Source organism: Amblyomma mixtum, chromosome 3 (genome assembly GCF_055824585.1).
Source record: "Amblyomma mixtum isolate Tamu chromosome 3, ASM5582458v1, whole genome shotgun sequence".
Lineage (NCBI taxonomy): Eukaryota > Metazoa > Arthropoda > Arachnida > Ixodida > Ixodidae > Amblyomma > Amblyomma mixtum.
The window spans coordinates 406680668-406705903 of NC_143014.1; the positions used below are offsets into that span (position 1 = coordinate 406680668).

At 42.8% G+C, this 25236-nt stretch overlaps 1 protein-coding gene across 1 annotated transcript; it reads right to left on the reverse strand.

The window, feature by feature from the left end:
- Positions 1–3674: 3674 nt before the first annotated feature.
- Positions 3675–17284, reverse strand: LOC149357511 (uncharacterized). Its single transcript, XM_089577929.1, has 4 exons — positions 16078–17284; positions 15325–15385; positions 15096–15261; positions 3675–4122 (listed from the first exon to the last, which is right to left on the reverse strand). The coding sequence occupies exons 1-4, from the start codon at positions 17224–17226 to the stop codon at positions 4002–4004; spliced, it is 1497 nt and encodes a 498-aa protein (XP_089434055.1). The 5' UTR covers positions 17227–17284; the 3' UTR covers positions 3675–4001.
- Positions 17285–25236: the final 7952 nt, after the last annotated feature.

The window sequence follows — 25236 nt, forward strand, 5'->3', positions numbered from 1 at the left end:
CCGCCCAAGCCAACATGGCGGAGAAATCGGCCAGACGCAAGACGGCGCTGCTGTCGAAAGATGGCCGCGCGCACCTGAAAAAGGTCTATAGTGACCCCTCGTTTAGCATAGTCGAGTCGTGTACTATTAGTAATCAATGAAACGCGAACAAGAACACTAAGGTGCCTACATAAAAACACCGATATATTAGATTTTAGAGAGCAGATACAAGCGAGGTTGATTAACACTTCCCAAGAAGTGTCTTCTCGCTTTCTAGATGAAATTACCCTCCACTACTACTAAGCTTCCCCTGGCTAAGAGCTTATTATTTTGCTGTTTGTGGCTCAGTTGTCTTGTTTGCGTTTCATTTCCTGCGGATGGTACGCCACTAACAATGGCCACAGCGATGGGTGGCGCGGAACAGAGAGTGGCCTAGCTATCCAATAAGAACTGCACGATGCTGCCTACGCAGTCCATAGAATGAAGACGAACGACAAGCGAGGAAGCCCCTGGAGGGCGCAGGTGTCAGAATGCACTGTTTTCTTAAAGCGCCAGCTTTACTGAGTGGCCGTGACGTTCGGTTTCTGATCACTAGGTGGCGGCACTCAAGTCCCGTCCATGGAGGCCGCGTATTAGTGGAGGCGAAATGCAAAAGAATCATGTGTGCTGTGGTACGCAAGTGCAAGTTAAATACCTCAGGGGGGGAGGGGGTCGGAATTTGTCCGCAGCCGCTCCTTAGGATGCCTCGTTCTTCTTCCCTCATCTCACTCCTCCGTCATACCTTGCCTCGCTACGCGATTCAGATGTCCACTGTGAGTGCGACTGGTACCGCGTCATTGCTTTTATAATGAAACATTTGCATTTTCTTCCTTGTTTTCCCATGATTGGCGGCGTTAATGTAGAAACTCCAGCGATAATACCACCAATCCTTGCTTTCCTATTATTTTTGTACGTGCACCTGCGCCTAGCGTTTCCTGCGCCTCAACGAGCCACCGTGCCAAATTGGCCCTTGTTGCGGCGAATGAACAGAAACAATTGAGCTGAAAGAAACCTTTAGCAGATTTTTAGAACAGGTACAAACCGGAATGAAAGAAACTGACTCAAAGAATATAGAAGATTGCTAGAAGAGAAATATGGACATTAACCATGACATACATTTAGCCGTTTTCTGCCACTATAATTACAAAGCCAGTTAATATCGAGTTGGTGGCATCAGGGGCACGCAATGATGTGAAACGTTCCCGCAGTAGCACTTCTAGTGTTATATTTGTGAACCCTTGCGCCTTCGGGGGAAGTCAGTCCAAGGAAGCAGCTCAAAAGAGCATGCCCAAGGGTTTCGGAAGATATTAATACAGATGCTGTCTGCGAGAACAATGACCTGCTACACATTCCAGGGTATTTTGTGAAGAACCAATCCCAGTGCCAAAAATTCAGCTAAGAATATCACACTGTAAAAAATATTTATTGAAAAAAACAGAAATTTTCTGGCAGCTGGCCTGCCAGAAATTTTCTGTTATGCTGTTTTCGGTTTTTTACTTTTTCTTTCATTTTACAGATCTTTTCTGTTTTCGACTAACAGAGAATTTCTGTTAAGACGATAGAAATTTTCTGTTATGGTATGTTTTCTGTTTTTACTTTTTCTGTCATTTCACAGGGTTTTTTGTTTGCAATTAACAGAAAATGTCTGTGAGGATGACAGAAACTTTCTGTTTTTACTTTTTTCTGTCATTTCACAGGTTTTTTTCGGTTTGCTGCTACCAGAAAAATTCTGTGATGTTCCATTTTCTCTTACCATATTTTCTGTCATTTAACTGCTTTTTTTTCATGACTCGCAGAAATTTTCTGTGAAGCTCCATGTTCTGTCATTTCACACACTTTATTTCTCTCAGATCATCTTTTAATGACTGACATAAAAACAGATACAGAACATTAGGAGTGCTGCCACATTTAAACAGAATAAAATATTTCACTGCTTTTAAACAATCACAAGCAGTGGGAAGGTCGCATTCAAGAATATTGGAAAATATGCAGTGTTAAACAACGCGATCACGGCTGGTATTTTACTATACCGTAATGCCTTTCAGCATCACTGAATTGAGGTAAACGGTAGGTGGGTGGGCAAAGAAAAAAAGAAAATTACATTGCCCTGCCTGCAGGCATACAGTAAAAGCATGCAAAATATGCAGCAATGGCAAGTAAAGTAGAAACGAAACCTGTGCCTTCCTGTCATACAGAATGGCATGAATCACTCTAAAATAGCAAATACAATACAATGAATACGACGCAAAGTAATAATACCTGAACAATGAACACAACCAATCACTAAAGTAATGGCAAGCATAGGCAAAAGGAGAGTGTATTCGAAAAATATGCTTTGCTCACGACTAGTGCTGCATTAAGCAGCAAGATGCCAGCAACAGGACATAAGGCATGCCACAGGCTGTTTGCCTTATCACACTGTAACTGCAAAACATTTTTTACTCTACTTAGTACGTCCAATCTTGAGAGTACAATAAATTTAAAATGAAAATAGTAACACATACAATATAGATAGTGTTGAAATTCATACAACCAGCCACTAAAGTGTAACAGCAAGTATACACATAAATAAGGTATCTTGGGGAAATTGAGTCTTGGCTGACACTAGTACGGCATGAAGCAGGGAGATAGAAGCAACAGGACATAAGGCATGCCACAAGCTGTTTGACTTATCAGTGTAACCATAAAACATTGGTTCCCCATATCGCGTGTTGCGGAAATAAACGCGCCCCGTAAAATGCTTCTTTCAGCTAAACGGGCTCATTGTTCGAGCTCAAATTTCGCATAGAAATGGCATTTGGTCGGCAGAATTGTTTAATACCACGTTTGCTTGGGGTACTTACCTGATTCGAACAGAATAAGTCGGATATTCACATCGTCTGCGGCGACGACGAAGGAAATTAAGCTGCTCTCTGTCAGCTATTGCACCGGTTGTGCCATCTCGTTTGTTCGTCATGAAGAATCAGCAAAGGAGGGGGATTCGGGGGGTTTGAAGTCGCTCTTTCAACTAGTTTTTTAATGCTCACAAAAAATTTATCTTGCTGAAAACTTAGCTTGGCAAAACTAAGTTTTCAGCAAGTTAAATTTTTTGTGAGCATTAAAAAACCAGTTGAAAGAGCGACTTCAAACCCCCCAAACCCCCTCCTTTGCTGATTCTTCACGACCAACAAACGAGATGGTGCCACAGGTGCGATAGCTGACAGAGCAGCTTAATTTCCTTCGTCGTCGCCGCAGACGATGTGAATATCTGACTTATTCTGTTCGAATCAGGTAAGTACCCCAAGCAAACGTGGTATTAAACAATTCTGCCGACCAAATGCCATTTCTATGCGAAATTTGAGCTCGAACAATGCGCCCGTTTAGCTGAAAGAAGAATTTTACAGGGCGTGTTTATTTCCACAACACGCGATACATAGTACATACACTCTTGTGACTACAATATAAAAATGAAAATAGTAATAGATTACAATCAATACAATGCAGAAAGTAGTTTTACATTGAATACAATCAGTCACTACAATGTAATAAAAATGTACATAAAAAAAGTGTCTTAGGTAAACTGTGGCTTGCGCCTGAGACTAGTACTGCATTAAGCAGCAAGATGCAAGCAGCAGGACATAAGGCGTGCCATGGGCTGTTTGCATTATCACAGTGTAACTGTAAGCATTCAATCTTGTGACTGCAACAACTTTAAAAATGAAAACAGTAATATGGTACAATAGAATGAACACTACAAGTAATACAGCCAGTCACTTAACTAACAGCAAGTATACGTATAAGCAAGGCTCCTTGGGCAAATTGTGGCTTGCTTGAAGCTAGTACTGCATGATAAAGCATGCCACAGGCTGTTTGCTTTATCACACCGCGTAAACATAAAATATTGATTTAAAAAACTCGAATTTCAGGAAAATCAAAAGTCAAAGCTTTATCACACCGCGTAAACATAAAATATTGATTTAAAAAACTGTCGAATATCAGGAAAATCAAAAGTCAAAGTCTTGCAGCGATGTGATGAGGGAAGCAACCTTTGGAGAGAGGCAGTGTTGCTTCTTCTTTGAGCGCTCTACCTTGGTTCCCCGGACAGGGTTCACAGCGGCAATGGTCCTGAAGCAAGGGCAGAGCATTGTTACTCTTCGGACAGTGAGAATATCTATATTGTCTTCAAAGAAATAATAAACATTGCGAGAAGACTGCACCCTTCCTCCCCCCAAAAAATTAATCCTTTGAAGCCCACATTTCAGTTTCATCATGTGCACTAGTGAATGTATTCAGTAATCTTTAGTATTCGGTACAAAACAAGACTTCAAGCCAAAATGAACCTTTCCTAAATGTTCACTTTAATAAGGTTTTTAATGATCATAGTGCTTTGTTACTGCTTTGTTACTTGCGTGAAAGCTGCTCACTGAACTCCATCACTAGGTTTTAAAGGGTTGCAAAAACAACGCCATGCAACCTGTTGTTCTCGGGAAAAATCCACTTTGTCTGCACTTTCCCAATTTGTTGATGTCTGGGTAGCAGCAAAAAAATGCATTTATTGCTGAGAAAACTAAACTGAAAAATTTTCCGGTCACTCAATTCAAATTGTGGCATGTGCGCCGAAAAGAACTTCATGACCACATTTTGAAGTTAGTTGCGGGGCTCCTTAGAGCCTTGTGATCCGCACTCAGAAATCTGACTTGTCAATAGACTGCAGTCTACTCTTAGAAAATGAGGCAACTATGACAACACCTGTACTTTGTTTCTTCATTTTAAGTAGCTTATGAAAGCACCGCTTCAGTCTCTTTGCAATAAGACCACAGTAACCTGTTGACAAAGGTCAACTTAAGTTTGCATTCAATGTTCCTTCAAAGCGCTCTCTGACACCAGGGCAGCAATGTCTACAAATACACAGGCCGAATCATCAGCATGCCTATTTTGTGTCACCCAAAAGTACAGCCATGAGCAAAAATCTTTTTTGACAGGTAATAAGTTTGCAGTACATATTTACGTTCTCTGTTTTTACAAAGATCTAGATGCGTGACAAGGGATATGCACATTTTAGTGAAGCTGGAATTAGCAGAACTGAGCAGAGGATTGTTATTACTAATGCCCCACTAGTGATATGTGAGTCTAAAATGATGTCTAGTGCTGCAGAGCACGCTGTTAAGGGAATGTGACATTACCCTCTCACATCTGCACACAGCTTCCACTGTCCCAGAATAAAGTGCCTGCTGCATACAAAATATTCTCTGTAGGCAGAATCAAAACAAAATTAAGCAATAGCTTCAAATAAAACTTCTGGCTGAGCATTGGAAGTCGCACATTTTCAGTGCTGTAGCATTATCTCCAGACGCCATTAGTACGGTTAACATGCAGGCCTCAATAATGCAAGTATTAACAGCCTTTTTCAGTATCCTGGCTTACACTCAGTTTGAACTGGGCTGCAAGGAAAAGGTACTTTCACTATCATGCTTAGCTGTCCTCGAGGCTAGTCAACACAGCTGAGCGTGTCTGTACAGCATCCTGGGCTCCTCACTCCTTCCACATTTACATCCCCCTACAGATGCACTTTGGAAGAACTATGTGTGGCTTACAGCGCACCCATCAAGAAAGCTTCATGTCAAATGCAGCAATAACAATGCTGTATCTCTCATCAGCAATCCTCACGTAATTAACTGAGGAGCCAATTTATTCAGACAGCACATAGCGATGCGTGTGCCACCACAATATACAATGCTGGATGCATAGGTTATCCTGTATAGTATACAGCTCAAGACTGTAGGCTCAGATACCGCTGAAAGGGAGTCTTCCAGCTGATGGCACCAACCAACCATTATGATGTCGTGGTTATTTTGGCTAATTTGTGGTTAATCCTTTCCCTTTGCCAGCTGGTGTGAAGGATTAGCAAGTGCATGGGAATTAACCATGAAGTCATGAGAATCAGTCGACACCATTGGTTTTTTAGGGGCATTTGCCGGTGCATTCTTCAGCTGTATCCAGCTATAGTCACAGTGCCTAACAATTCATGCTGAAATGAATGCAAATCAAAATACGCAAGAGAAAAAACCCAAACTTTCCATTAGCAGTGAACCTTTGTCCGACAGGTGGGAGCCATGCCAGCTTTAGGGGAGGGTGACTGGTGCAATTGCACAAGACGTCACCAAGATGGGGATGTTGAGTTGCCCTGTGGGTGTCATCCTACACCCTCCCATCCTCTACCCACCCTCCCTCTGTCCCTTGACGTTCAGAACAGACATTTCCAGTGCTCTTCAAAATGAGGGAGATAATATGTATGCCTGAAGCTCGCCAAAATAATTGTATAACTCGCTGCTACAGAGGGTTGCAAAGAGTGCTTGTGCTTACAGACGTGGCATAGTTTCAGGCGTCGTTTGTTGCAGGCAGGACCATCTAAATGACATTCATTCCACCCATAAGCTTTGCTGCGGCAGAAGGGAAAGGGGTAGGGGAGGACAGTTGTGCTTACAGAGCTTTGTCAGTTCACGGCTTAGCCCTTGTCCCGTCTCAGTTGTGCTGGTTTGTTCTATCGAACTTAAAACTGCCTTCAGGACGCCCTTTGTATTATCTGAATTGGAACACATCTGACTGTGTCAAGCTGTATTGCCGTTAATGGTGGTAGGAAATAATGTGTGCACCATTTCTCCCTTGTGCATACTCTGCTCTGTGAGATTTTCATTATAACTAGTGCTTCTTTTAGGCACCCAGTGGTTGCCACTGCAAAGTGGTACTGCTTGATTTTAGGCATTAATTACAAACCTAAATGTAGACTAGGCATTGTGCTAATCATCACCTTTTGAAGCACAGGATTTTGGACTGTGAGCCCATATTTACTCGTCATAAGAAAAACTTGTTGTGGACAAAACAAATGTTTTCAATTCTGAATGGCAAAAGAAAATGGGCACAGAAAATTGGAATGATTTTGTAGAGAATGGTTGTAGTGCTACCATTGTTGCTATGTGCATAAATCTAGACAATAATTTTGTGCAGTGTTCTGGCAACTTAGAAACAGATTTAATTTCCTGTGCCTGGCATTATGTCGGCAGTGTTTGTTTTTATTTTGAAATTCATTTGCTTCCCCCAGTCTCCTGTCCTGCCTCTTGCATTGTAGTCATGGACTGTGCTAACGAACTCTCCAAACAAGCTGTCTTGCCTTGCCTTGCGCGCAGTTCTAAGCAAGACAATTTATGAAAGAAAAAGAAAGCCGAAGTGCTAGAATTGCTGGTGCGTTGTGACAGTTTTCAAAGAAAACAGAAAAGATGGAAAGAGCCCTTTTTAATGTACAGGAAAAAAATTAATTATCATAGTAAGGTTAAAACTAACCTGATCTAGCCAGGCTAACTTCGCACAGCCTGCTGTTTAAGCTGAGCAAGTTCAGTTCATGCTGACAATAGCTGTTTCGCCCCACTCAACTTTTGCCCATGTGTACGAAGAAAAGTGGTATGCCAGACCTTCACGCCAGTTTTCAGCCAAGGCACTGTAATACTTAGGTACAGAAGGAATCCGTGATGGTTTGGTTTATGGGGTTTAACGTCCCTAAGCGACTGAGGCTATGAGAGACGCCGTAGTGGAGGGCTCCGGAAATTTCGACCACCTGGGGTTCTTTAACGTGCACTGACATCGCACAGTACACAGGCCTCTAGAATTTCTCCTAAAAAGAAATTCAATCCGTGATGATAAATATAATGCTGGTATAATCTTCTATATTACCAACCGGAAAAAGGTTTCAATTCCACTGTCACCCATTTTAACGCTTTCAAAATTTTGCTATGCTGTCTTTTCTGTAGGCACTATTAAGAGCGGAGCATGGAAGACTAAAGCATCATCTTCATGAGCTAAATAACGGTTTCAAAAGAAGTGGGAATGCCATGGGAAAGCCAGTATCGTCTTTAGGTCATAATACTGACGACAGCACAAATGCTGAAATGCAACAAGAAAAATTTGTCACCACCCTATGCAAGGTGCATGGGCTCCATAATGCGCTGTAGTGAAAGTGCTACCACTATGGTTCACCTTTTTTTGCTGGTGTCATTGTGTTTTTCCTCATTTTTCAAGATTCCTCATTGATACTCGCTGAAGTAAGAGCAAGGAAAGTGACCTGAAGCCATGCATGAGCGTGAAGAAAAGGGGTCACGTTCTGGCTACCACGATGCTTCAAGTAAAACTCAAGTTTGGGAGAGTTGGTTCGTGTTGAAAGAAAAAAACTGGTGATGGCGCAAGAAACGGGGACACAGAAGGCACACAAAAGACAGGATTGACGCCAACTCAGACTTGAGTATCTTGCAGACGCACCTGACGTGCCCCCAAGTTGGCTGCAGAACACAGAATAGTGACTGAACCTCCAAGGGAACTATTTTTTGGTTCAAGCAGTACGAGACCACTTGAGACTGGCACATTGAGATGGCAATCAGGTTGAGACATGTAATGGCAGGTTCGGTGCGGAAGCTTCGAAAGAGGAAAGGGCCCATTGTGGGAGAAATATGGTCAAGTAAAACTCTAGTTTGGGCGAGTTGGTTCATGTTGAAAGAAAAAACTAGAGTTTTACTTGACCATATTTCTCCCACAATGGGCCCTTTCCTCTTTCGAAGCTTCCGCACCGAACCTTGCATTACGTGTCTCAACCTGATTGCCGTCGCAACGTGCCAGTCTCGAGTGGTCTCGTACTGCTTGAACCAAAAAATAGTTCCCTTGGAGGTTCAGTCACTATTCTGTGTTCTGCAGCCATCTTGGGGGCACGTCAGGTGCATCTGCAAGATACTCAAGTCTGAGTTGGCGTCAGTCCTGTGTTTTGTGTGCCTTCTGTGTCCCCGTTTCTTGCGCCATTACCAGTTTTTTCTTTCAACGATGCTTCAGTGGAAGTTCTGCCACTCCATTCAATATGCAGACATGATGCACCTCCCATTTTTTCAATCAACTGATAATGTGACTACGCAAATTTTAGTAGACTTCCACTAGCATTTTAGTCTGACTGCTTCAGCATTCAGCATCCAGCTCATTTTCTTTTGTGGTGGCAGCCCTTCCTTCTACAAGCTCAGCTCTAAATATACAGGCATAGGTGCTTTAACTGGTACTAAACTGACTGCTCATACTGACAAAAACGTCAAGACATACTCTAAGTGACTTTTTACTTCACACAAGTTACACAAGATTTTGCTGAAAAAACTAGCAGTCCATATGAAATAATGTTTACCAATAAAAACAAAAGCTGCCTTCTGAAAAAAAAAACACGAGAAAAGATTGAATTATGAAAATATATATATATATGGGTGCGTTCAGATAGAATGGTAATCGAGGTCCCATGACCGTTTTTTGTTTTCAATTAAATTTTTTTATGTGATGGATATGTCTTCACAAAGAAATGAACCTTGGTTTTGCAACAAACACTGTAGTTTTCTTGGGAAAATATCACATGTTACAAGAGGTGGAGAATGTCATCTTTCTCCATCTCCGAAAGTTGCAAGTTTGGGGCCCTCCGGCATGCACCATAGTTTTTGTCACGCATAAGTACTTCCTTAGTTAATCTTTAGCACCTTGACTGTACTTTTGCAAACATTAGACAACAATTTACAACAAAATGTATTGAGATATCCCCGCTGAATCTTTTTCTCAGTATTCCCCAGTTGATTGTCCTCATTTGAGGTGAATTTCTTAATTCTGGACCAGTAAGTGTTTTCTCTATAGCGCCTCAAAATTGGCAAAAATTCAGAAATGCCAAAAAAGCGGCAGGTTTGCAGCGGATTAAAAAAAACATCATTTTCGATTTTCTTTAGCATTCTCTAAGCACTCCTCAGTACCTCGTAAGTATAACATACTAAGAATGCCTTCTAGCATATTGTTTTAATTGTGAAAGTAAATACACAACTGAGAGCATGTTCGCATTCTTTAGTATTGCGTAGTATTCTCTCTTACAAAGCGTATCCATCAGATATTAAACTGGACACAGACCAAATGAGGTAACAATTTACCTCGTTTAATATCAAAATCATTTTAAATTTTTTGCAGCTTGTTCTTGCAATCGTAATACGTAAATTCACTATTTTGAGGAATTTCTCGGGAATTACCCAATGTTGGCCGAACATTTGGCGTACTCCATATTTTCTTCATTGTCGGGTGCTTTGGTATAGAATAAATGTTCTATTGATACTAGACTCTTCGTTACTTCATATAAAAATGAAAATTCTAGTGGGTTTGGAAGAAATCTACATCTAACACCTCGGGGTTAAATCATTCTTAAAGGGACACTGAGGAGAAATTGAAGTTGGCTTGTATCGACAGAATACCAGCTCCTGATTACAAAAACGCCACTCATAATGACAACAAAGCTCTTGTAACGTAGAAAAGAGCAAGAACCAAAGTACAGGTATCGCCGCCACAGGCCAAACTCGCAAGTACAAGCGTGATGAGATCATAGAACAAAACAGTGTTGCTAGAACGAATGGTTCTAGCAACACCAGGAACCGAGAAACCATGCATCACTGAGGCGCAGCCAATGCATGCGCAAATCTCCTTGACGTCGCCAGATGGCGCCACGTGCCCGGCTGCTACGCGCGCTCCTGAAGCATCGGGACAAATCAGCGCCTGTTTTCCGGCGGTAGGCGGGCTCCCGGTATTCCGCTAGCGGTAACAAGGTACACGGTATGCTAAAGGTGTCTATTTGCGAGAACTTCGTTGACGACTTCGAGAACGAGATCCATCGTAACGCTGGCAAAACGCCAGTGCAAACGTAATCGAAGCGACTGTAGCGACGGCCGCAATAGCCGATAGATGCATTCAACGTGCGGCCGGCGGTAGCTTTCTTTTCGGCTGCTGCTAGGCCGCACTGCTGGCAGCCAGAAATCACGGAGTCTGCGTTACGTCATGTGCACGTCATGTTTCACGTCTCTTAGTCCTCTGTCGTCATAGACGAATCCCAAGTTTGAATCAGAGCGGCGGGAAAAACTTTTTCAACTTCGAATCCAAATTTCTTAGAAATAAATGCGTCTTTCGCTGCCGGCCAAGTGGCAACAAAGCCATGACATGCCGAACTATCGGATTTTACTATAAAAAAAATATTAATAGTGCTCTCCTCAGTGTCCCTTTAAGGTGCACTGGAGACAAAATGTCTTTTCTTCTGTGGGTACCATTTTATTTTCAGTTCCTATTCAGGACAAGTATAAGTCGGAACGCAATTCTAAATATGGTGCCGCTTTATGCACAGGTTGTAAGTAAAGAAAAGCGTAAACAAGAAATAAAGGTTCCATTAAGAAAAGACATGGTGGGGCCAGTTGCTGATGCGTTTCTTTTTCTGGCATGTCAATCAGTGCTACTTTTTAGACAAGCAGACAGAAATACATGACAGGACGCAATCAATTAAACATGGAGTGAGCACCCGCCCTATCGTACCTTTCCGTGTGCTCGTGTAATAAGGCAGCACTGTAGGACTTTGTGGGAAAAAAAATAAAGGCAGCAGTTTGTGCGACATTTGCGCAGTATATTGTGCAGCACGAAGCCAAAACCTCTCTTCCACTCCTAACAGTGGTCGAATCCACGTAGCAAGCGCTGCCTTCATTTGACTGAATGCACTTCTAGATGTGGAGCATCTAACTCTATGCACATTCCTTGCCGCTTTCCACTCTTCCTTCTTTTTCTCTTGGGAGGCTGTAAGCTTGATTGGCGGAAGCTCCAGAACGATAATATCCTTGAGTGTTTCTTGAATCGTGCCTACAAAGCCGCTGGCTATTTGTATGGCCTGACTTGAAGGTGCTCGCAGGTTGTGGTGTGCTGCTCATTGTTTTACTAAGCCACCAAAGCCGTAGAAGTAATTTTACAGTGCCCAGTAGCATAAAACAACCATTTTGCCTCTTGACAATGTGCGTTGTATCTCATGAGACGAATTTATTCTTTAAGTGAACGGGAGCCTCGTCACTTACATAAATTACCTTTGTGCAGATAGGCGCATTGTCCTTGAGGTGGCCTTTATTTCTGACAGAGCCAAGCATGCAAGAGCTGAGGCATGATACACATTGTCGAAAATAGCAGCACAGATGCCCGCCAATATTCTTGCCATGACAACGAAGGTAAAGAAGCTGACTTTTTGCCAAAGGTATGCTTTTACTGCGTCTGGAAGCAATACTCTCCTGTTTTTGGCGAAATCAAAATGCAGAACAGCACAGTCTTCCAGCTGTGCTTTTCTTCATGTATAGCCCTTCCTTGTACACATCTCATAGACGTAGGTAATCCATCCAATGGTCATTATTTCAAATTCTGTCATCAGTTTTTTTTTTAACTATATAGCTCATCGGATTCCAATGTGGCAGTGAGCCCCTCGTCGTCACTGCTCATTTCAGATATTTTGCAAGTAAAACTCCATCTTGTTTGCAGCGCCAAGAATTCCTGAGGAAACAAGGAGTAGGTTCTTGGCATGCACAGAGACTGCACATCTTCAGGAGAAAGGGACCTTCTGGACGCGTCCTGCAGTCCCTCAAGGCACACCTCAAAGTTAGCATAGCACGTGCCACTGCAGCGAGCGTTTCAGCCACTTAGTTCACAAGGATATGAAATTTTATGAGGCGGACATGGCTGGCAGGGTGAGCTAGCTTGCAAAGACGGTAAGCTTCTCGCGAGGACCGGATCATGAAGTGTTTAAGTACTGATTCCTTCTCACCTTCCTTCTCCATTCTTATGGCATATATTTAGTGTTCAGAATTTGTCTGGAGCGATCGAGTGTATCCATAATGTAATACTCTAAAACCGCGTTGATATCACCATGCTTTTGCTTATATCTCGTGAATCTTTCCTCTGTTGACCACATGCCTTTTTCATACACCAACTTCTTTGCTTTTTGAATAACACATCTTGTTGCCTGAGGAATGATTACCTGCAAATCTAGCACAGTGAGGGTGCGTGGTAGCACTGTCAGCAGCTGGGAACATTCTTGAAAGGACGTGTGGTGCTATCAACTTTCGGATTTCGCGAGGCATTATGTAGCTTCGGAGCGGCTGCCAAGCGCGGCTGTTTTCTGTAGCGGAGGTAGCTCAATAAAGGCTTCTTTAGAGTAGCGACGGGCGCATTGAATTTTTATGTAAACTCCCAATAAACACAAGTTAACCCCGCCTTTGTCGCTCAGCGGTTAGGGCACTCGACTGCTCAGCCCGAGGAATACGGGTTCGATCTCAGCCACGGCGGCCATGTTTCGATGGAAGCGAAATGCAAGGCACCCATGTACTGTGCGATGTCAGTACACATTAAAGAACCACAGGTGGTCGAAATTTCCAGAGCCCTCCACTACGACATCTCCCATGGCCTGAGTTGCTTTGGGATGTTAAAAGCCATGAAACAAGTTGGTCCTAAAAGGACGTGCTATAATATGCCTCGAGCCATATAAGTCATTGTGTTAAAAGAATATGCAAAGCAAGTAGGACCATGAAATCTTTCATTATAGGAAAATACACACTATGAAATTACACCTATGAACTCAGAAACTGCATCGTTTCAAATTTAGCCACTTAGATTCAGTACTATATCCATGTTCTGATGCTTGCGCTTCATAAAACAGAATACTACGCAATACTAAAGACTGAAAACATGGAAAACATGAACTCTATTTTGTATTTATTTTTCAATTTCAAACAATATACTACAGACCATTTTAGTATGTTATACTTACGAGGTACAGAGGAGTGTTCAGGGAAATTTTTAGGAATATCAAAGATGTTTTTTTTTTCAAATCCACAGCAAACTTGCCGCTTTTTTAGCTATTTGAAATTTTGTCAATTTTTACATACTATAGAGAAAAAACTTACCAGTCCAGAATTACGAAATTCACCTCAAATGAGGAAAAGTAACTGGGAAATACTGAGAAAAAAATTCAGCAGTGATATCTCAACACATCTTGCACAACGGTTGCGCTGAAAAGTGCCTTTTTTTGCCGTTCTTGAGAAAAGTTCATGATTTTTTGCCGGAAGAAGAAGGCAAGAAACAAAATGTTATCTAATGTTTGCAAGAGTACAGTCAAGGTGCTAAGGATTAACTAAGAAAATACTCATGCGTGACAAAAATTATGGTGCATGCAGAAGGGCCCCAAATTTGCAACTTTCCGAAATGGAGAAAGATGACATTCTCCACCTCTTGTGATATGCGATGTTTCCCAAAGAAGGCTATGAATTTTCTTGCAAAACTAAGGTTCATTCCTTTGTGTGGACACATTTGCTCATCACATGTAAAAATTTAATTGAAAACAAAAAATGGTCATGGGGCCTCGATTACCGTTCTTATCTGAACACACCCATATATATACAAGCCAGAATGTCCGAATCGTAGCTATAGCATACTCTCCAAATAATGTCAGAACCACGTCAGCTGCCAGAGCTCAAGAACAAAGAAGCCCCAGCAGCTGTAGTGAAAATACGATCAAACCATCAGAAAGTTTGTCTCACACTTACAAGAACACAAGTCCTCATACTTACAAATAGCGAAAGAATGCTGACAATTTCTGCGAAGTACCACCTATGACTTATCAAATCCATCAAATCGACATGGTGACACATTCAAATCTATCCATAAACAATGGATGGTTACATGGCGACAAAAGGGTTACTGGCATTGCGTGCACATGTTCACTCTTCAGCAAAATCTCTCCCCCAGGTCCTGTGCTGCCCTGGCCAAATACCTATGACCCCTATGAGCAAGCAGTGTGTATAACTTCCACCAAAATAGCCATACACTGCTACAAAATCTCAGATGCAATATAGTACCACCCTCTCCAGGCCTTTCATATTAGTAACTGGGCACCATGCAAATCAGGTAGTACAGCCATAATCTGTGAAGAAGTGGTTGAAGATCAATTCCAGAAAAAATAGTTTTATGTGTCTTTCCTTTCTACATATTTCTTTAGAGCGCTATTTTACCAGCTGCAGTAACAAGCAGCAGCAGCAGCAACAAAATTTCATTCCATAGCTGATTAGTTGTCTGGGTTCAGCAAAAATTTTCTTACTTTTTGAAGATTGCTTACCTATAACTATGATCATCACTGCTTATGCGAGAAGTGCCAAACCAAAACCAGAAAGATTATCACAACTCAGTTAACAAGTGAGATAAGTACTTACCGCTGTGTGAACTCTAAGCAGAGGCTTGTTTCTTTGGGGTACACAACATTGAAAGCGAAGTGTGCCAGAAACATCAGCTTGAAAGCCTGGCACGGGTTGGTTGCATGCATAACTGGCAAGGTGTCGATGGATACAGTGAAGTTCTTCGCCGTAAGGAAACTGCCTCCTGCACAAAACAAGTTTTAAATCAGGAATACTCGGCTGAGTGTGACACCACAGAGGATTATACCTTTTGCAATGATGAAAGGAGAACATGGCACGTCCCCGATGTCATCATCACTGGCAGATTCCTGGTGTAAGAGAGAGTTAAATGTGTATAAGAATTGTCTACTAAAGTAGCACCACGTGAAAACTGCAACTTTAAGCCAGTTACAAATAAGCATGTAGCGAAGCATAAGTATAAATAAGGCATTTCTGCGCTCAGGCTCTTATTTTTCCCAACAATGCGTGGTGAAATGCTTTGGATTGTAAACAAATAAGTGTCAACCACATGTTAAAGCCCTAAAAATCTACACAGGCATTTACATGTGTTGGATTGTGTACAATACATAAACACTGCATTATTTTAGTCAAATGCAGCCCAAGAACAAAGCATAAATGCCTTTCAAGAGCAAAAGAGGCCCTCCATCAGGTGGTGTCAAGGGACTGTCCTAGCACTGCAGTTAATCCGGCAGACCGGTAGTGAATAACCTTGCACCTGCCAGCCCCCTCAAATGTCACAGGGGATTAACCACGTCATTGACAGGCTAGTCTGTGAGGCAATTACCGCTACATTTTTTAGTTGTAGCTGCTTTAGATAATGTTGGGTTATCTAATCGTATTAGATGATGCTACCTTTAGATAATAACAGTAATGTAGAAAAGAGATATTGCAATATAGTATTGCATGTGGGGCTGAAAACGCCAAACTGACACTTGAGCTATGAGGGATGCCATAGCGGACAGCTCCGGATTTGATCCATATCTTAGACTGCAATGCTTACCTCGACTACACTGCAGAATAGCTCCCGGTCTTCATCGAAGATGGCAAGTAGGAGGAGGGGAGTGGCTTCGTACTCTACGGTCATTGATTTCGTTTCAATTCTGGCTTTTTCAATCTCCTCTAGGCATGCCCTGACGGTTGGCTTCTTAATTAAACTGTGAGCATACCTAAAAACCTGTCGGCCAACAGTCTTCACATGATCATCAAATGTTTGTGAGGCATTGAACCCTAGCAATACACTGACATGTGAAAACAAGTATGTTTCTTTGAAGAGGAACGGCCAGTTTTCTCTCACAATCAGCACACTTCTGCTGCCATTGATCATCTTCCTCTGCGATGGATATGTATCGTTCATTAGCTGGGCGACCCGAGAACTGTTTGGTGAAGCCAGCCTGAATTCGGTTTGCAGCTCTTCTCTTTTTTTCTCTTGAGTTTCAGCCGTTTCCGTCAAAGGAAGGTCAGGCTGCCAGGCTACGCAGCCATAAGAGTCCTTTTGTAGTTGCGGCTTTTTTGTGGTCAACTCTTCCGCTTCTGAGACACACCGCTTTGTACTCTGAGAACTGTGCCTTCTTTTGTTATTAATACAATTCTCCAGCTTCCATAGAAGAGTTTCCAGTCCTGTTGCTATGACGGTACCATTCAGGGTGTCCTCAAAAGTTCTTGGAAACTTGCTGACAATTTCACTCGCAATGGCTCGCAGCTCTTTGCGCCCGGGCTTCTGGTAGCAGGTAAGCACCCTTTCACTTATTATCCTGACCATTTCATTCAGATCACTTTTCAGTGGGCGCCTGCCCTCTTGACAAGCTTTTATGAGTCCGGGAGAAAATGCATCCCATGGAATATCAAAAGATTGGGATAACAAGCTTGTAGATGCTTCACTTCCTTGTGGAATATTTACTTGCTCGGCTGGGGAAGCAGCTGTCTGGAATTTTTCAAGTAGAATGCGTCTGGTGACTCTGTTCAGGAAGATTAGGTCAGCCTCCACAATATACTTAAGGTGCTCAATTGACTGAACGCCACAGTCGAGCAGTTTCTGCACAATATGTTGCACCACTTCATTGTCCAGGTGCGGTAGCCAGTTGGAAATATGCTGCTGCAAGTCCATTCCACCTGTCAAAAGCAAGAAATCAAGGAAAATCCAATATAGCATGCTTCAAGACAACAACAGGGTACTTGTTGCGGGCAAGTTTGTACTGCACTAATGGAGTCCAATCAAGGAGGCTTTCAAGCTTCATGCATTTGAAAGGACCGTCACTATTGACAATGTTGTAGAACTGCATAGCAGGCTCATATCTTGTGTGGACAGTCCTTAATAAAAAAAAGTGGTTGTCATTGCTAGCAAGAATAAGCCTGATTTCCCCAAAAACAGGAGCCCCGTCCACCCGCCTCATAACGGCAAGCATATCTTGTTTGTAGAGCAGGCCGTGGATAGTAGCTTGACATGCTGATAATATATTTCCTTGGTCAGAGATCACCTCCTGTACTTCTTTTTGTATTTCTGGTGTGCAAAGCTCACTCGAGAATGAGGAAGCATTGACTAAGCCATCAACACCTTCTCCCGTGTTCTTATATGCCTGGTAAAGCTGATGGCGCTCAGAAAGCGTGTGTGTCAGGTTTCTGAAATTCTGGCAATTCCTTGCACACTTGCGGAAGTAGCCGTGCTTGGTTTCACATCTCATTGTCCACATTTTTATCAGTGGACCAAACTGCATAATCAGAAAGGGGTAATGAAGCAGGTAATGATGCTTAGGTTTCATGGCAACATCAGGGAAGAGATTTGCTCTGCCTGTCATGTAGTCCTCTATAATGTCTTGCAGCCTCATAACCATGGGGAGTGTGACTGCATGTGCAGTAACAAGCTGGACAATCTCAGAAAGCAAAAGAACTTGTTGCCAGATTTGATTTTCAGTTGACTGAATTGAACCAAGCAGGAACAACGGAAGAAAGCGCAACATGTTCCAGTTTTGAACAGCATGGCCTCCTAGCGTTTTTTTGAGGTGAACTTCACACGGTCGGTCAGCCAAATCACCATGTTTAAAATGAAAACAACTGATGCGCTGATTTAGGTCTTGTAGAGAGATCCACTTGAGGACTGTTACAAAATGCTGAATATACAAAGTGAGGTCAAATGAAACAATGCCCTCGAATAAATCATGTGCCAAACAAGGAGGAAGACCTGGAGAACACACATGGAAGTACTTCAATTGATTGAATAAGGAATTCAATTTCACTCCTTTCTCTATACATGAGCCACTGGCTTGTAGGGCTAATATAGCACTATTGTAATTGGCTGGTGTTCTGATTTCTGAAACACCTGACAGAGCATTAGGAGAAAATAGGTCAGCTCTGTCAGCCATGCAAAACCTACAGATGTGACTTGCAGAGCTAAAATTTTCCACAAAGCCCCCAATTCCGTGGCTTCCAAGGTTATCTCCAAGGATGGCAACCAAAGTGCCAAACAAACGCATTCCTCTCGAAGTTATAAAGTGGCCAGCTTCCAGTTTCTTCAAATCATCGAGCAAGGGTGCGAACACTTTGGCCTGCCCGAAATGTGCAAAATCATTTTCATTGCAGAGCAAGCACAGTTTGAGAGAATGAGTTGCGTATCTCTTCCATGGATAGAGATTACCAAGAATTAAATAAACAGCTAGAAGTTTGTGTTTCTTTTTTGCAGAACCAATTGGATTCACGACCTCAAATGCGTCTTGAAAGAGTATAAGCTTCAGTGCTTCAGGATGCTCTTTGTAAAGTAGAATAGATTTGAACATGTTTCCATCAGTAAAATCTTTCAGGACGCCAGAAGTCTCAGGCAGCATACTATCACACTGTGCAATCACCTCTTCATTCTCCAGCATGGCTTCAAGTGTACTTAGTATTGGTACATAATGGAAGGTGGCATTCTTGTTCTTTTTGTTTTTCCCCAATAATATTTCAACAGGCGATACATACAGAAACTGCTTTTTGAAGAAAGAGGAACGGCTATGTTCTGTCCTGAACACACCATCTGGTGCTCGATGCAGTAGCAAAACATGATCGCCTTGAAATATTTCATCTATCAGTTTATCTATTTCATCACTGCCAAGAGCCTCTTCCTTGAGCTTTTCTTTGAGACAGAAAGCCATTGCAGAAGCATTTGCATTCTGTATGTCATGTACAGCCTCAGCAATAACTTGAACAGTAGATGATGGCACATGGAGCTCAGATAAGAGTCGCAGGTACAGATGAGCAAAAGCAGTGCTAACATGGTTCTTACAGGTTTCTTGTATGCTACCTTGACATGGCTCCATTGCGCTACATAGCACTTCCTCTTCAGAGAGATTGCTCCCAGTTTGTTCAGCATCATGTGGAGGGGTAGTAACCATTGCTAGAATAGGCCTAGCCTCTTGAACTTCCACATCTGGTGCTGTGCAAAGGGGCTTCCCGTGGTAACGGGAAAGATGGGACGAAAAAGATGCCTTCTTTTCATATGCTTTCTCACATAATGGACATCTTACTTTTGTACCTTGTACAATGTGAAGTTTCAGGTGGGCAATTAGAGACTTATAATCTTTACAAACTTGTATGCAGCTATCCACTGTGCAGACTAAGTCACAAGGCTGTACACTGATGGCAACACAGCCTTCTTGTTCAGCACGTCGAATGCGTCTGTGTTCACGGCAGAAGTGACTATAGAGTGAGCCAACTTTGCGAAATCTTTTGAAGCAGTCTTGAAAGGGGCATTTGACATTAAAACTGTTCACATTTTTGTGTAAAGCGATGTGCCTGAGAAATGCAGAAAGTGTCGAGCTAACGCAGCCACAAATGCTACAGGAATACATCTGAAAAGACCACAACAGCAATGAACAGCATTACTCAAATGAAACAGTATTGGGGAATGACCATACTACATGATGTGCAGTCTTAAGAGAAATCATCCTTACGGTACATTTCATTGATCTCATTCCTTTCACTTTGAGCATGTTTTTAAATACAGGGCAGCAAAAATGCTACAGCCGAGTTATACAAGTGGGTTTCAACAGCTAGGTAGCTCTTCAAATCCAGCAATGTAGTGATACAACAATGTTGCAATTCCATCAATAATGAACAGCTGAAATTCCCAAGACACAAGTTGAGCATATTTTTAATAGCCATTGTATATTTAGAAGTTCTGATTGTTAGACTTTATTCTCATCCTCTTTAGATGTGGCCGCTAAATGACATCTTATGAATTCACATGCTTTAACGTATGAGAGAAACCTTCCGTACCAATTCTAAGCTCTGGATTTAGAGCATGTGCAGTCAAAATTTCTCTGTGTGGCTAACCTGATCACCCACAGGCCACTGTGCGTCCTACTAACTTGCTTCATTCAAATGGGTGCCCATGAAGACCACATTGTCTTCATGTGCACTCAAACTTCGAAATATGTTCAGGTACGTTCAAAATAATTCTTTACTGCAGAATATTAGACGGTAAGTTTTTTCTAAGTGCTTTATTGAGTTTCTAGACTGATTCACCAAAAATTTGTAGGGAAGTTCACAGGTGATGCCGAATGAAGCACGACAAATTTTGAAAAGACATATATAGCTCCACTGGTGGAGCTTGTCAAAACTTCATTAACATATGTCCTGCCTACCACAGAGTTTTATACCCGTGTACAAATGGCATTTGAGTCGGCATTTGGCCTTGACAGACTCCTGCGATGCTTCACGAGAATTTCCAATTGCATTCAGAAAATTCAGGGGGCACTTTGGCTCCCTATAGTGCTGCAAGGCGAAAGCGTTTCCTGGCGCACTGTTTTTTATTTATTTTTTATTTTTCATATCTCATATTTCCAGTAGAGTTAGTTCTTGGGCTAGTTGGTGTACTTGATTTACACTCATAGTTTTTCAGCGCAAAGGCACGCGGCCAAAGAAAGGAAGCAGGAAGAGAAGAAGGACGAACACAGCGCTGACTGTCAACTGTTTATTTAGGGACGCACACACAGCTTAAATACACTCAGACCAGCGCAGGCGCACACTGTGCAAGGTAAACAGGAAGAAAACTCATTTCACATCATTATCGCAAAAACTTTGATAGGAACATCTTTTCTGCGGCATACAAAAGAACTGAAGTATCGCTGACACATTCTGACCCTGCTCTCTGAATATAATATGCCTCTATCGTTTCACGGGTTGTTTTTGATTTGCTTGTGCTCAGAATCCGTACTCCTGAAAATACCGGTGTACAGTCCTTGCAAGTAGCGCAGTGCTCGACAAGGTTAGCACCTTCCCCATACCTTAAGTCTCTTGCGTGCTCCCTGAGCCGGTCGTTGACGCAGTGCCCAGTCTGCCCGATGTACGATCTGCCACACGTCAAGGGGATGTCGTACACAACGCCTGTGGCGCATTCCGCAAAGCGGTTCACGTGCCTCTCTTTACACCCAGGTTTTTTGTTTTCACCTGTGATGCGTCGGGCCAACTGGCCAAGCTTCCGAGGGGCTGAGAAGACCAACGGCACGTTGTGCCAGTTTGCCACCTTTTTGAGGCCATGGGAAACTTTGTGCACGTATGGCATCACTTCAGGCCTTACTTTAGCCTGCGGAGGGGTTGCCTCCTTGCCAGGCTTCAACCTCTTCAAGAGCGCTTCTGCAACAGCGACAGCAACCGACCCAGGGAAACCGGCGGCCTCAAGCCTAGCCAATTGTTTCCCGAAACTATCTTGCATATCATGCACACATGATTTTCGGAGTGCAGACTCTAAGCACAGTTTAGCGATCCCTCTCTTCACAATTTTAGAATGGGATGAGTTATAAGGAAGAAGCTCTTTTTGTGCTCTAGGCGAGTAATACCAGCAAACATGCTTATTGGAGAACCTAATGTTTGACTGGTATCGTGAATTTTTTCACTGATAATGAGCTTTGTCTTTTACAGGCAGACAAGGTCACTGGTTTTGTTGCCATGCCTAGAGCAATGTTTAATGAGAAAGCTTTGCAAGCAGTGAAGAAAAATTTCGTGGCAGTGAAAAAACGGGACACCCAGAATAAAGGCAAATTCGCGGATTTTTGTAAGCGATTAGAGCTACTGCCACTTGCTAAAGCTATCACAAGTAGTGAAAGTCATGGGTTACAGGTGTTTTTCACTGCGAAGACCCATAAACCTGATGCGCCGCTCCGTACAATTGTAAGCGAAAGGGGAACATGGCAAATTAATGTCAGCAGATTCCTTCAAAGAGTGTTGAATGACCTCAAAATTAATGATCCTTTTATAGCGAGGAGTTCTATGGATGTAGTTCAGTTCCTAAAGGATAACCAAGATATAAATTATGCCTTTTCGGTTGACGTTAACGAACTTTTTTATTCCATTCCTCATCAAGAACTGTTTGCTGCTGTCAAGGAATGTATTGACGATAACAGACCCGTTCAGTTTCAGAATGCGTCGGGGATGACTGTAGATAACTTTTTAGCGCTTTTAGAATTTTATTTGTGTAGTACATTTATCACCTTTGACAATGAGTTTTATCTGCAAATGAAGGGAATTTGTATTGAGTCATGCGTTGCCCCGGTTTAAGGTGATATCTTTTTAGCGTGCATTGATCACCATTTGCATGATCATTTTAATCATTTTAAGAGTGAAATTGTTACAAAAGTGTTTCATTACGTGGACGGTTTTTTAATTGTTTTGAACAAACATTGCGTCATTCCCAATGAGGATACACTTATGAGTGTACTGCATGACTTCGAAAATGGCAGGGGGCTCACTTTCATGTACGAGCTCCCGAATGAAGACAGCCTGCAGTTCTTGGATTTAAGAATTAGGTTCACCAATAAGCATGTTTGCTGGTATTACTCGCCTAGAGCACAAAAAGAGCTTCTTCCTTATAACTCATCCCATTCTAAAATTGTGAAGAGAGGGATCGCTAAACTGTGCTTAGAGTCTGCACTCCGAAAATCATGTGTGCATGATATGCAAGATAGTTTCGGGAAACAATTGGCTAGGCTTGAGGCCGCCGGTTTCCCTGGGTCGGTTGCTGTCGCTGTTGCAGAAGCGCTCTTGAAGAGGTTGAAGCCTGGCAAGGAGGCAACCCCTCCGCAGGCTAAAGTAAGGCCTGAAGTGATGCCATACGTGCACAAAGTTTCCCATGGCCTCAAAAAGGTGGCAAACTGGCACAACGTGCCGTTGGTCTTCTCAGCCCCTCGGAAGCTTGGCCAGTTGGCCCGACGCATCACAGGTGAAAACAAAAAACCTGGGTGTAAAGAGAGGCACGTGAACCGCTTTGCGGAATGCGCCACAGGCGTTGTGTACGACATCCCCTTGACGTGTGGCAGATCGTACATCGGGCAGACTGGGCACTGCGTCAACGACCGGCTCAGGGAGCACGCAAGAGACTTAAGGTATGGGAAGGTGCTAACCTTGTCGAGCACTGCGCTACTTGCAAGGACTGTACACCGGTATTTTCAGGAGTACGGATTCTGAGCACAAGCAAATCAAAAACAACCCGTGAAACGATAGAGGCATATTATATTCAGAGAGCAGGGTCAGAATGTGTCAGCGATACTTCAGTTCTTTTGTATGCCGCAGAAAAGATGTTCCTATCAAAGTTTTTGCGATAAAGATGTGAAATGAGTTTTCTTCCTGTTTACCTTGCACAGTGTGCGCCTGCGCTGGTCTGAGTGTATTTAAGCTGTGTGTGCGTCCCTAAATAAACAGTTGACAGTCAGCGCTGTGTTCGTCCTTCTTCTCTTCCTGCTTCCTTTCTTTGGCCGCGTGCCTTTGCGCTGAAAAACTATGAGTTTATATTTCCATTTTTATTTTTTTTTGTTTCTTTTCATTGATTTTTTCTATTTTTATTTTTTCATATTTTTCAGTTAATTTTTATTTTTGTTCCTGTTCTAATTATTTTTATTGATTATTTTCTTATTTTTATTTTTTTATTTCTTTTATTTTATATATGAAACCCATGCATTCAATAGATGCGCCAGTGGTACCGTCTCCGCTCCAAATGCCAAAGGCCCTGGTTCGATTCCCAGCCTCGACGCAGTTACTTTTTAAGTAGTGACGCCGAAACGCGGGCAAATCTGCCGACATGGCTGCCGACAGCAGTATTGAGGCATTAAAGGCTTTCGCTTTAAAAGCTTCAGCATTCACTCGCCGTTTTACAATAGTGCTGCTGCCGTCGAGTTTCGCTTGTGTTCGTTCGCTCGTTTTCAGCGCGTACGACGCGGACGTCGGTGGTCAGAAGACCGCCGCTAGCACACCGGTCAGTCCCGTAGACCGACGACACCAGCACGACCAGCGACCTCACATCATTGTAGTGTGTTTTCGAAAGCAACAAATCCGGACAAATCCGGCCACCGAACGGTCACCCGACCTGTCCTCAGCAGATCCGCGGCTCAGCAAAACTCACGCTGAGGCGATGGCCCGAGTAGCTGCGCTTGTCTCTACTTTATCAGTATTAGAAAGAAGAGAAGCAAGCGATTACATTTCATATGTGCACACCTCAACACTCACCAACACTCACCAGGATTGCCAAATTATTTAATTTTAATCAATGGCATCGAGCCGATGTGACCCAAATACCACCGAGCAATACTTCAGGCGGCCGGCATCAGTCGCCGGCGTCACTCGAGGGCAATAAATTAAGCCGTCCAAATTAATGAGAACGGTCAATGAACATACTTCAAGATAAATTGATTTAAAATCAAGTGTTGGTCACATCGGCGAAAGCAGAGACAATAAGCGAGAAACGCTGGTACTAGCGATGTCAACAACAGCATGGCTATCGTGTGTTTGCCAGGGCGATCACATCGGCGCTTCCTAAAGAATTATCGCATTGCGTAAACAAGCAAGGGTACAACCAATGCCAAAGATATAAAGCTCAGCTTGCGTTTTATCTCAAGCAAGCAATGCACAAATTAAGGTGCGCAGTCGTCGTGATCGGCGCATTGCTGCGGCAAGTTCGCGCTCGCGTTGTTGATGCTGCACTGTTATCTCGAGGCGCCCATTTAGCGAGTACACGAAGTATTTGGTAAAGAATCTTCAGAAAAACGCAAGCAGCAGATATTCAACAACCACAGAGGCCAAGCAGACCCGCCGCACGGTGGTGGGCGGGCGGATATGGTTGGATGGTTGCATCGGGCGGTGGCTTGCGCCTACTAGCCTAGGAATCCACACACCCCTCCCCCTTGTTTAATTTTTTTTATTT

Bases quoted from the DNA above. Each gene is read 5' to 3' on its own strand.
- LOC149357511 (XM_089577929.1), bottom strand. From the start codon at position 17,226: ATGCTATATTGGATTTTCCTTGATTTCTTGCTTTTGACAGGTGGAATG. The intron at 15,386-16,077 runs GTAAGCATTGCA...CTCTTACACCAG, and splicing joins TATTCTGCAGTGTAGTCGAG to GAATCTGCCAGTGATGATGA. The intron at 4,123-15,095 runs GTAAGTACTTAT...CCCTTGCTTCAG, and splicing joins TGCTTAGAGTTCACACAGCG to GACCATTGCCGCTGTGAACC.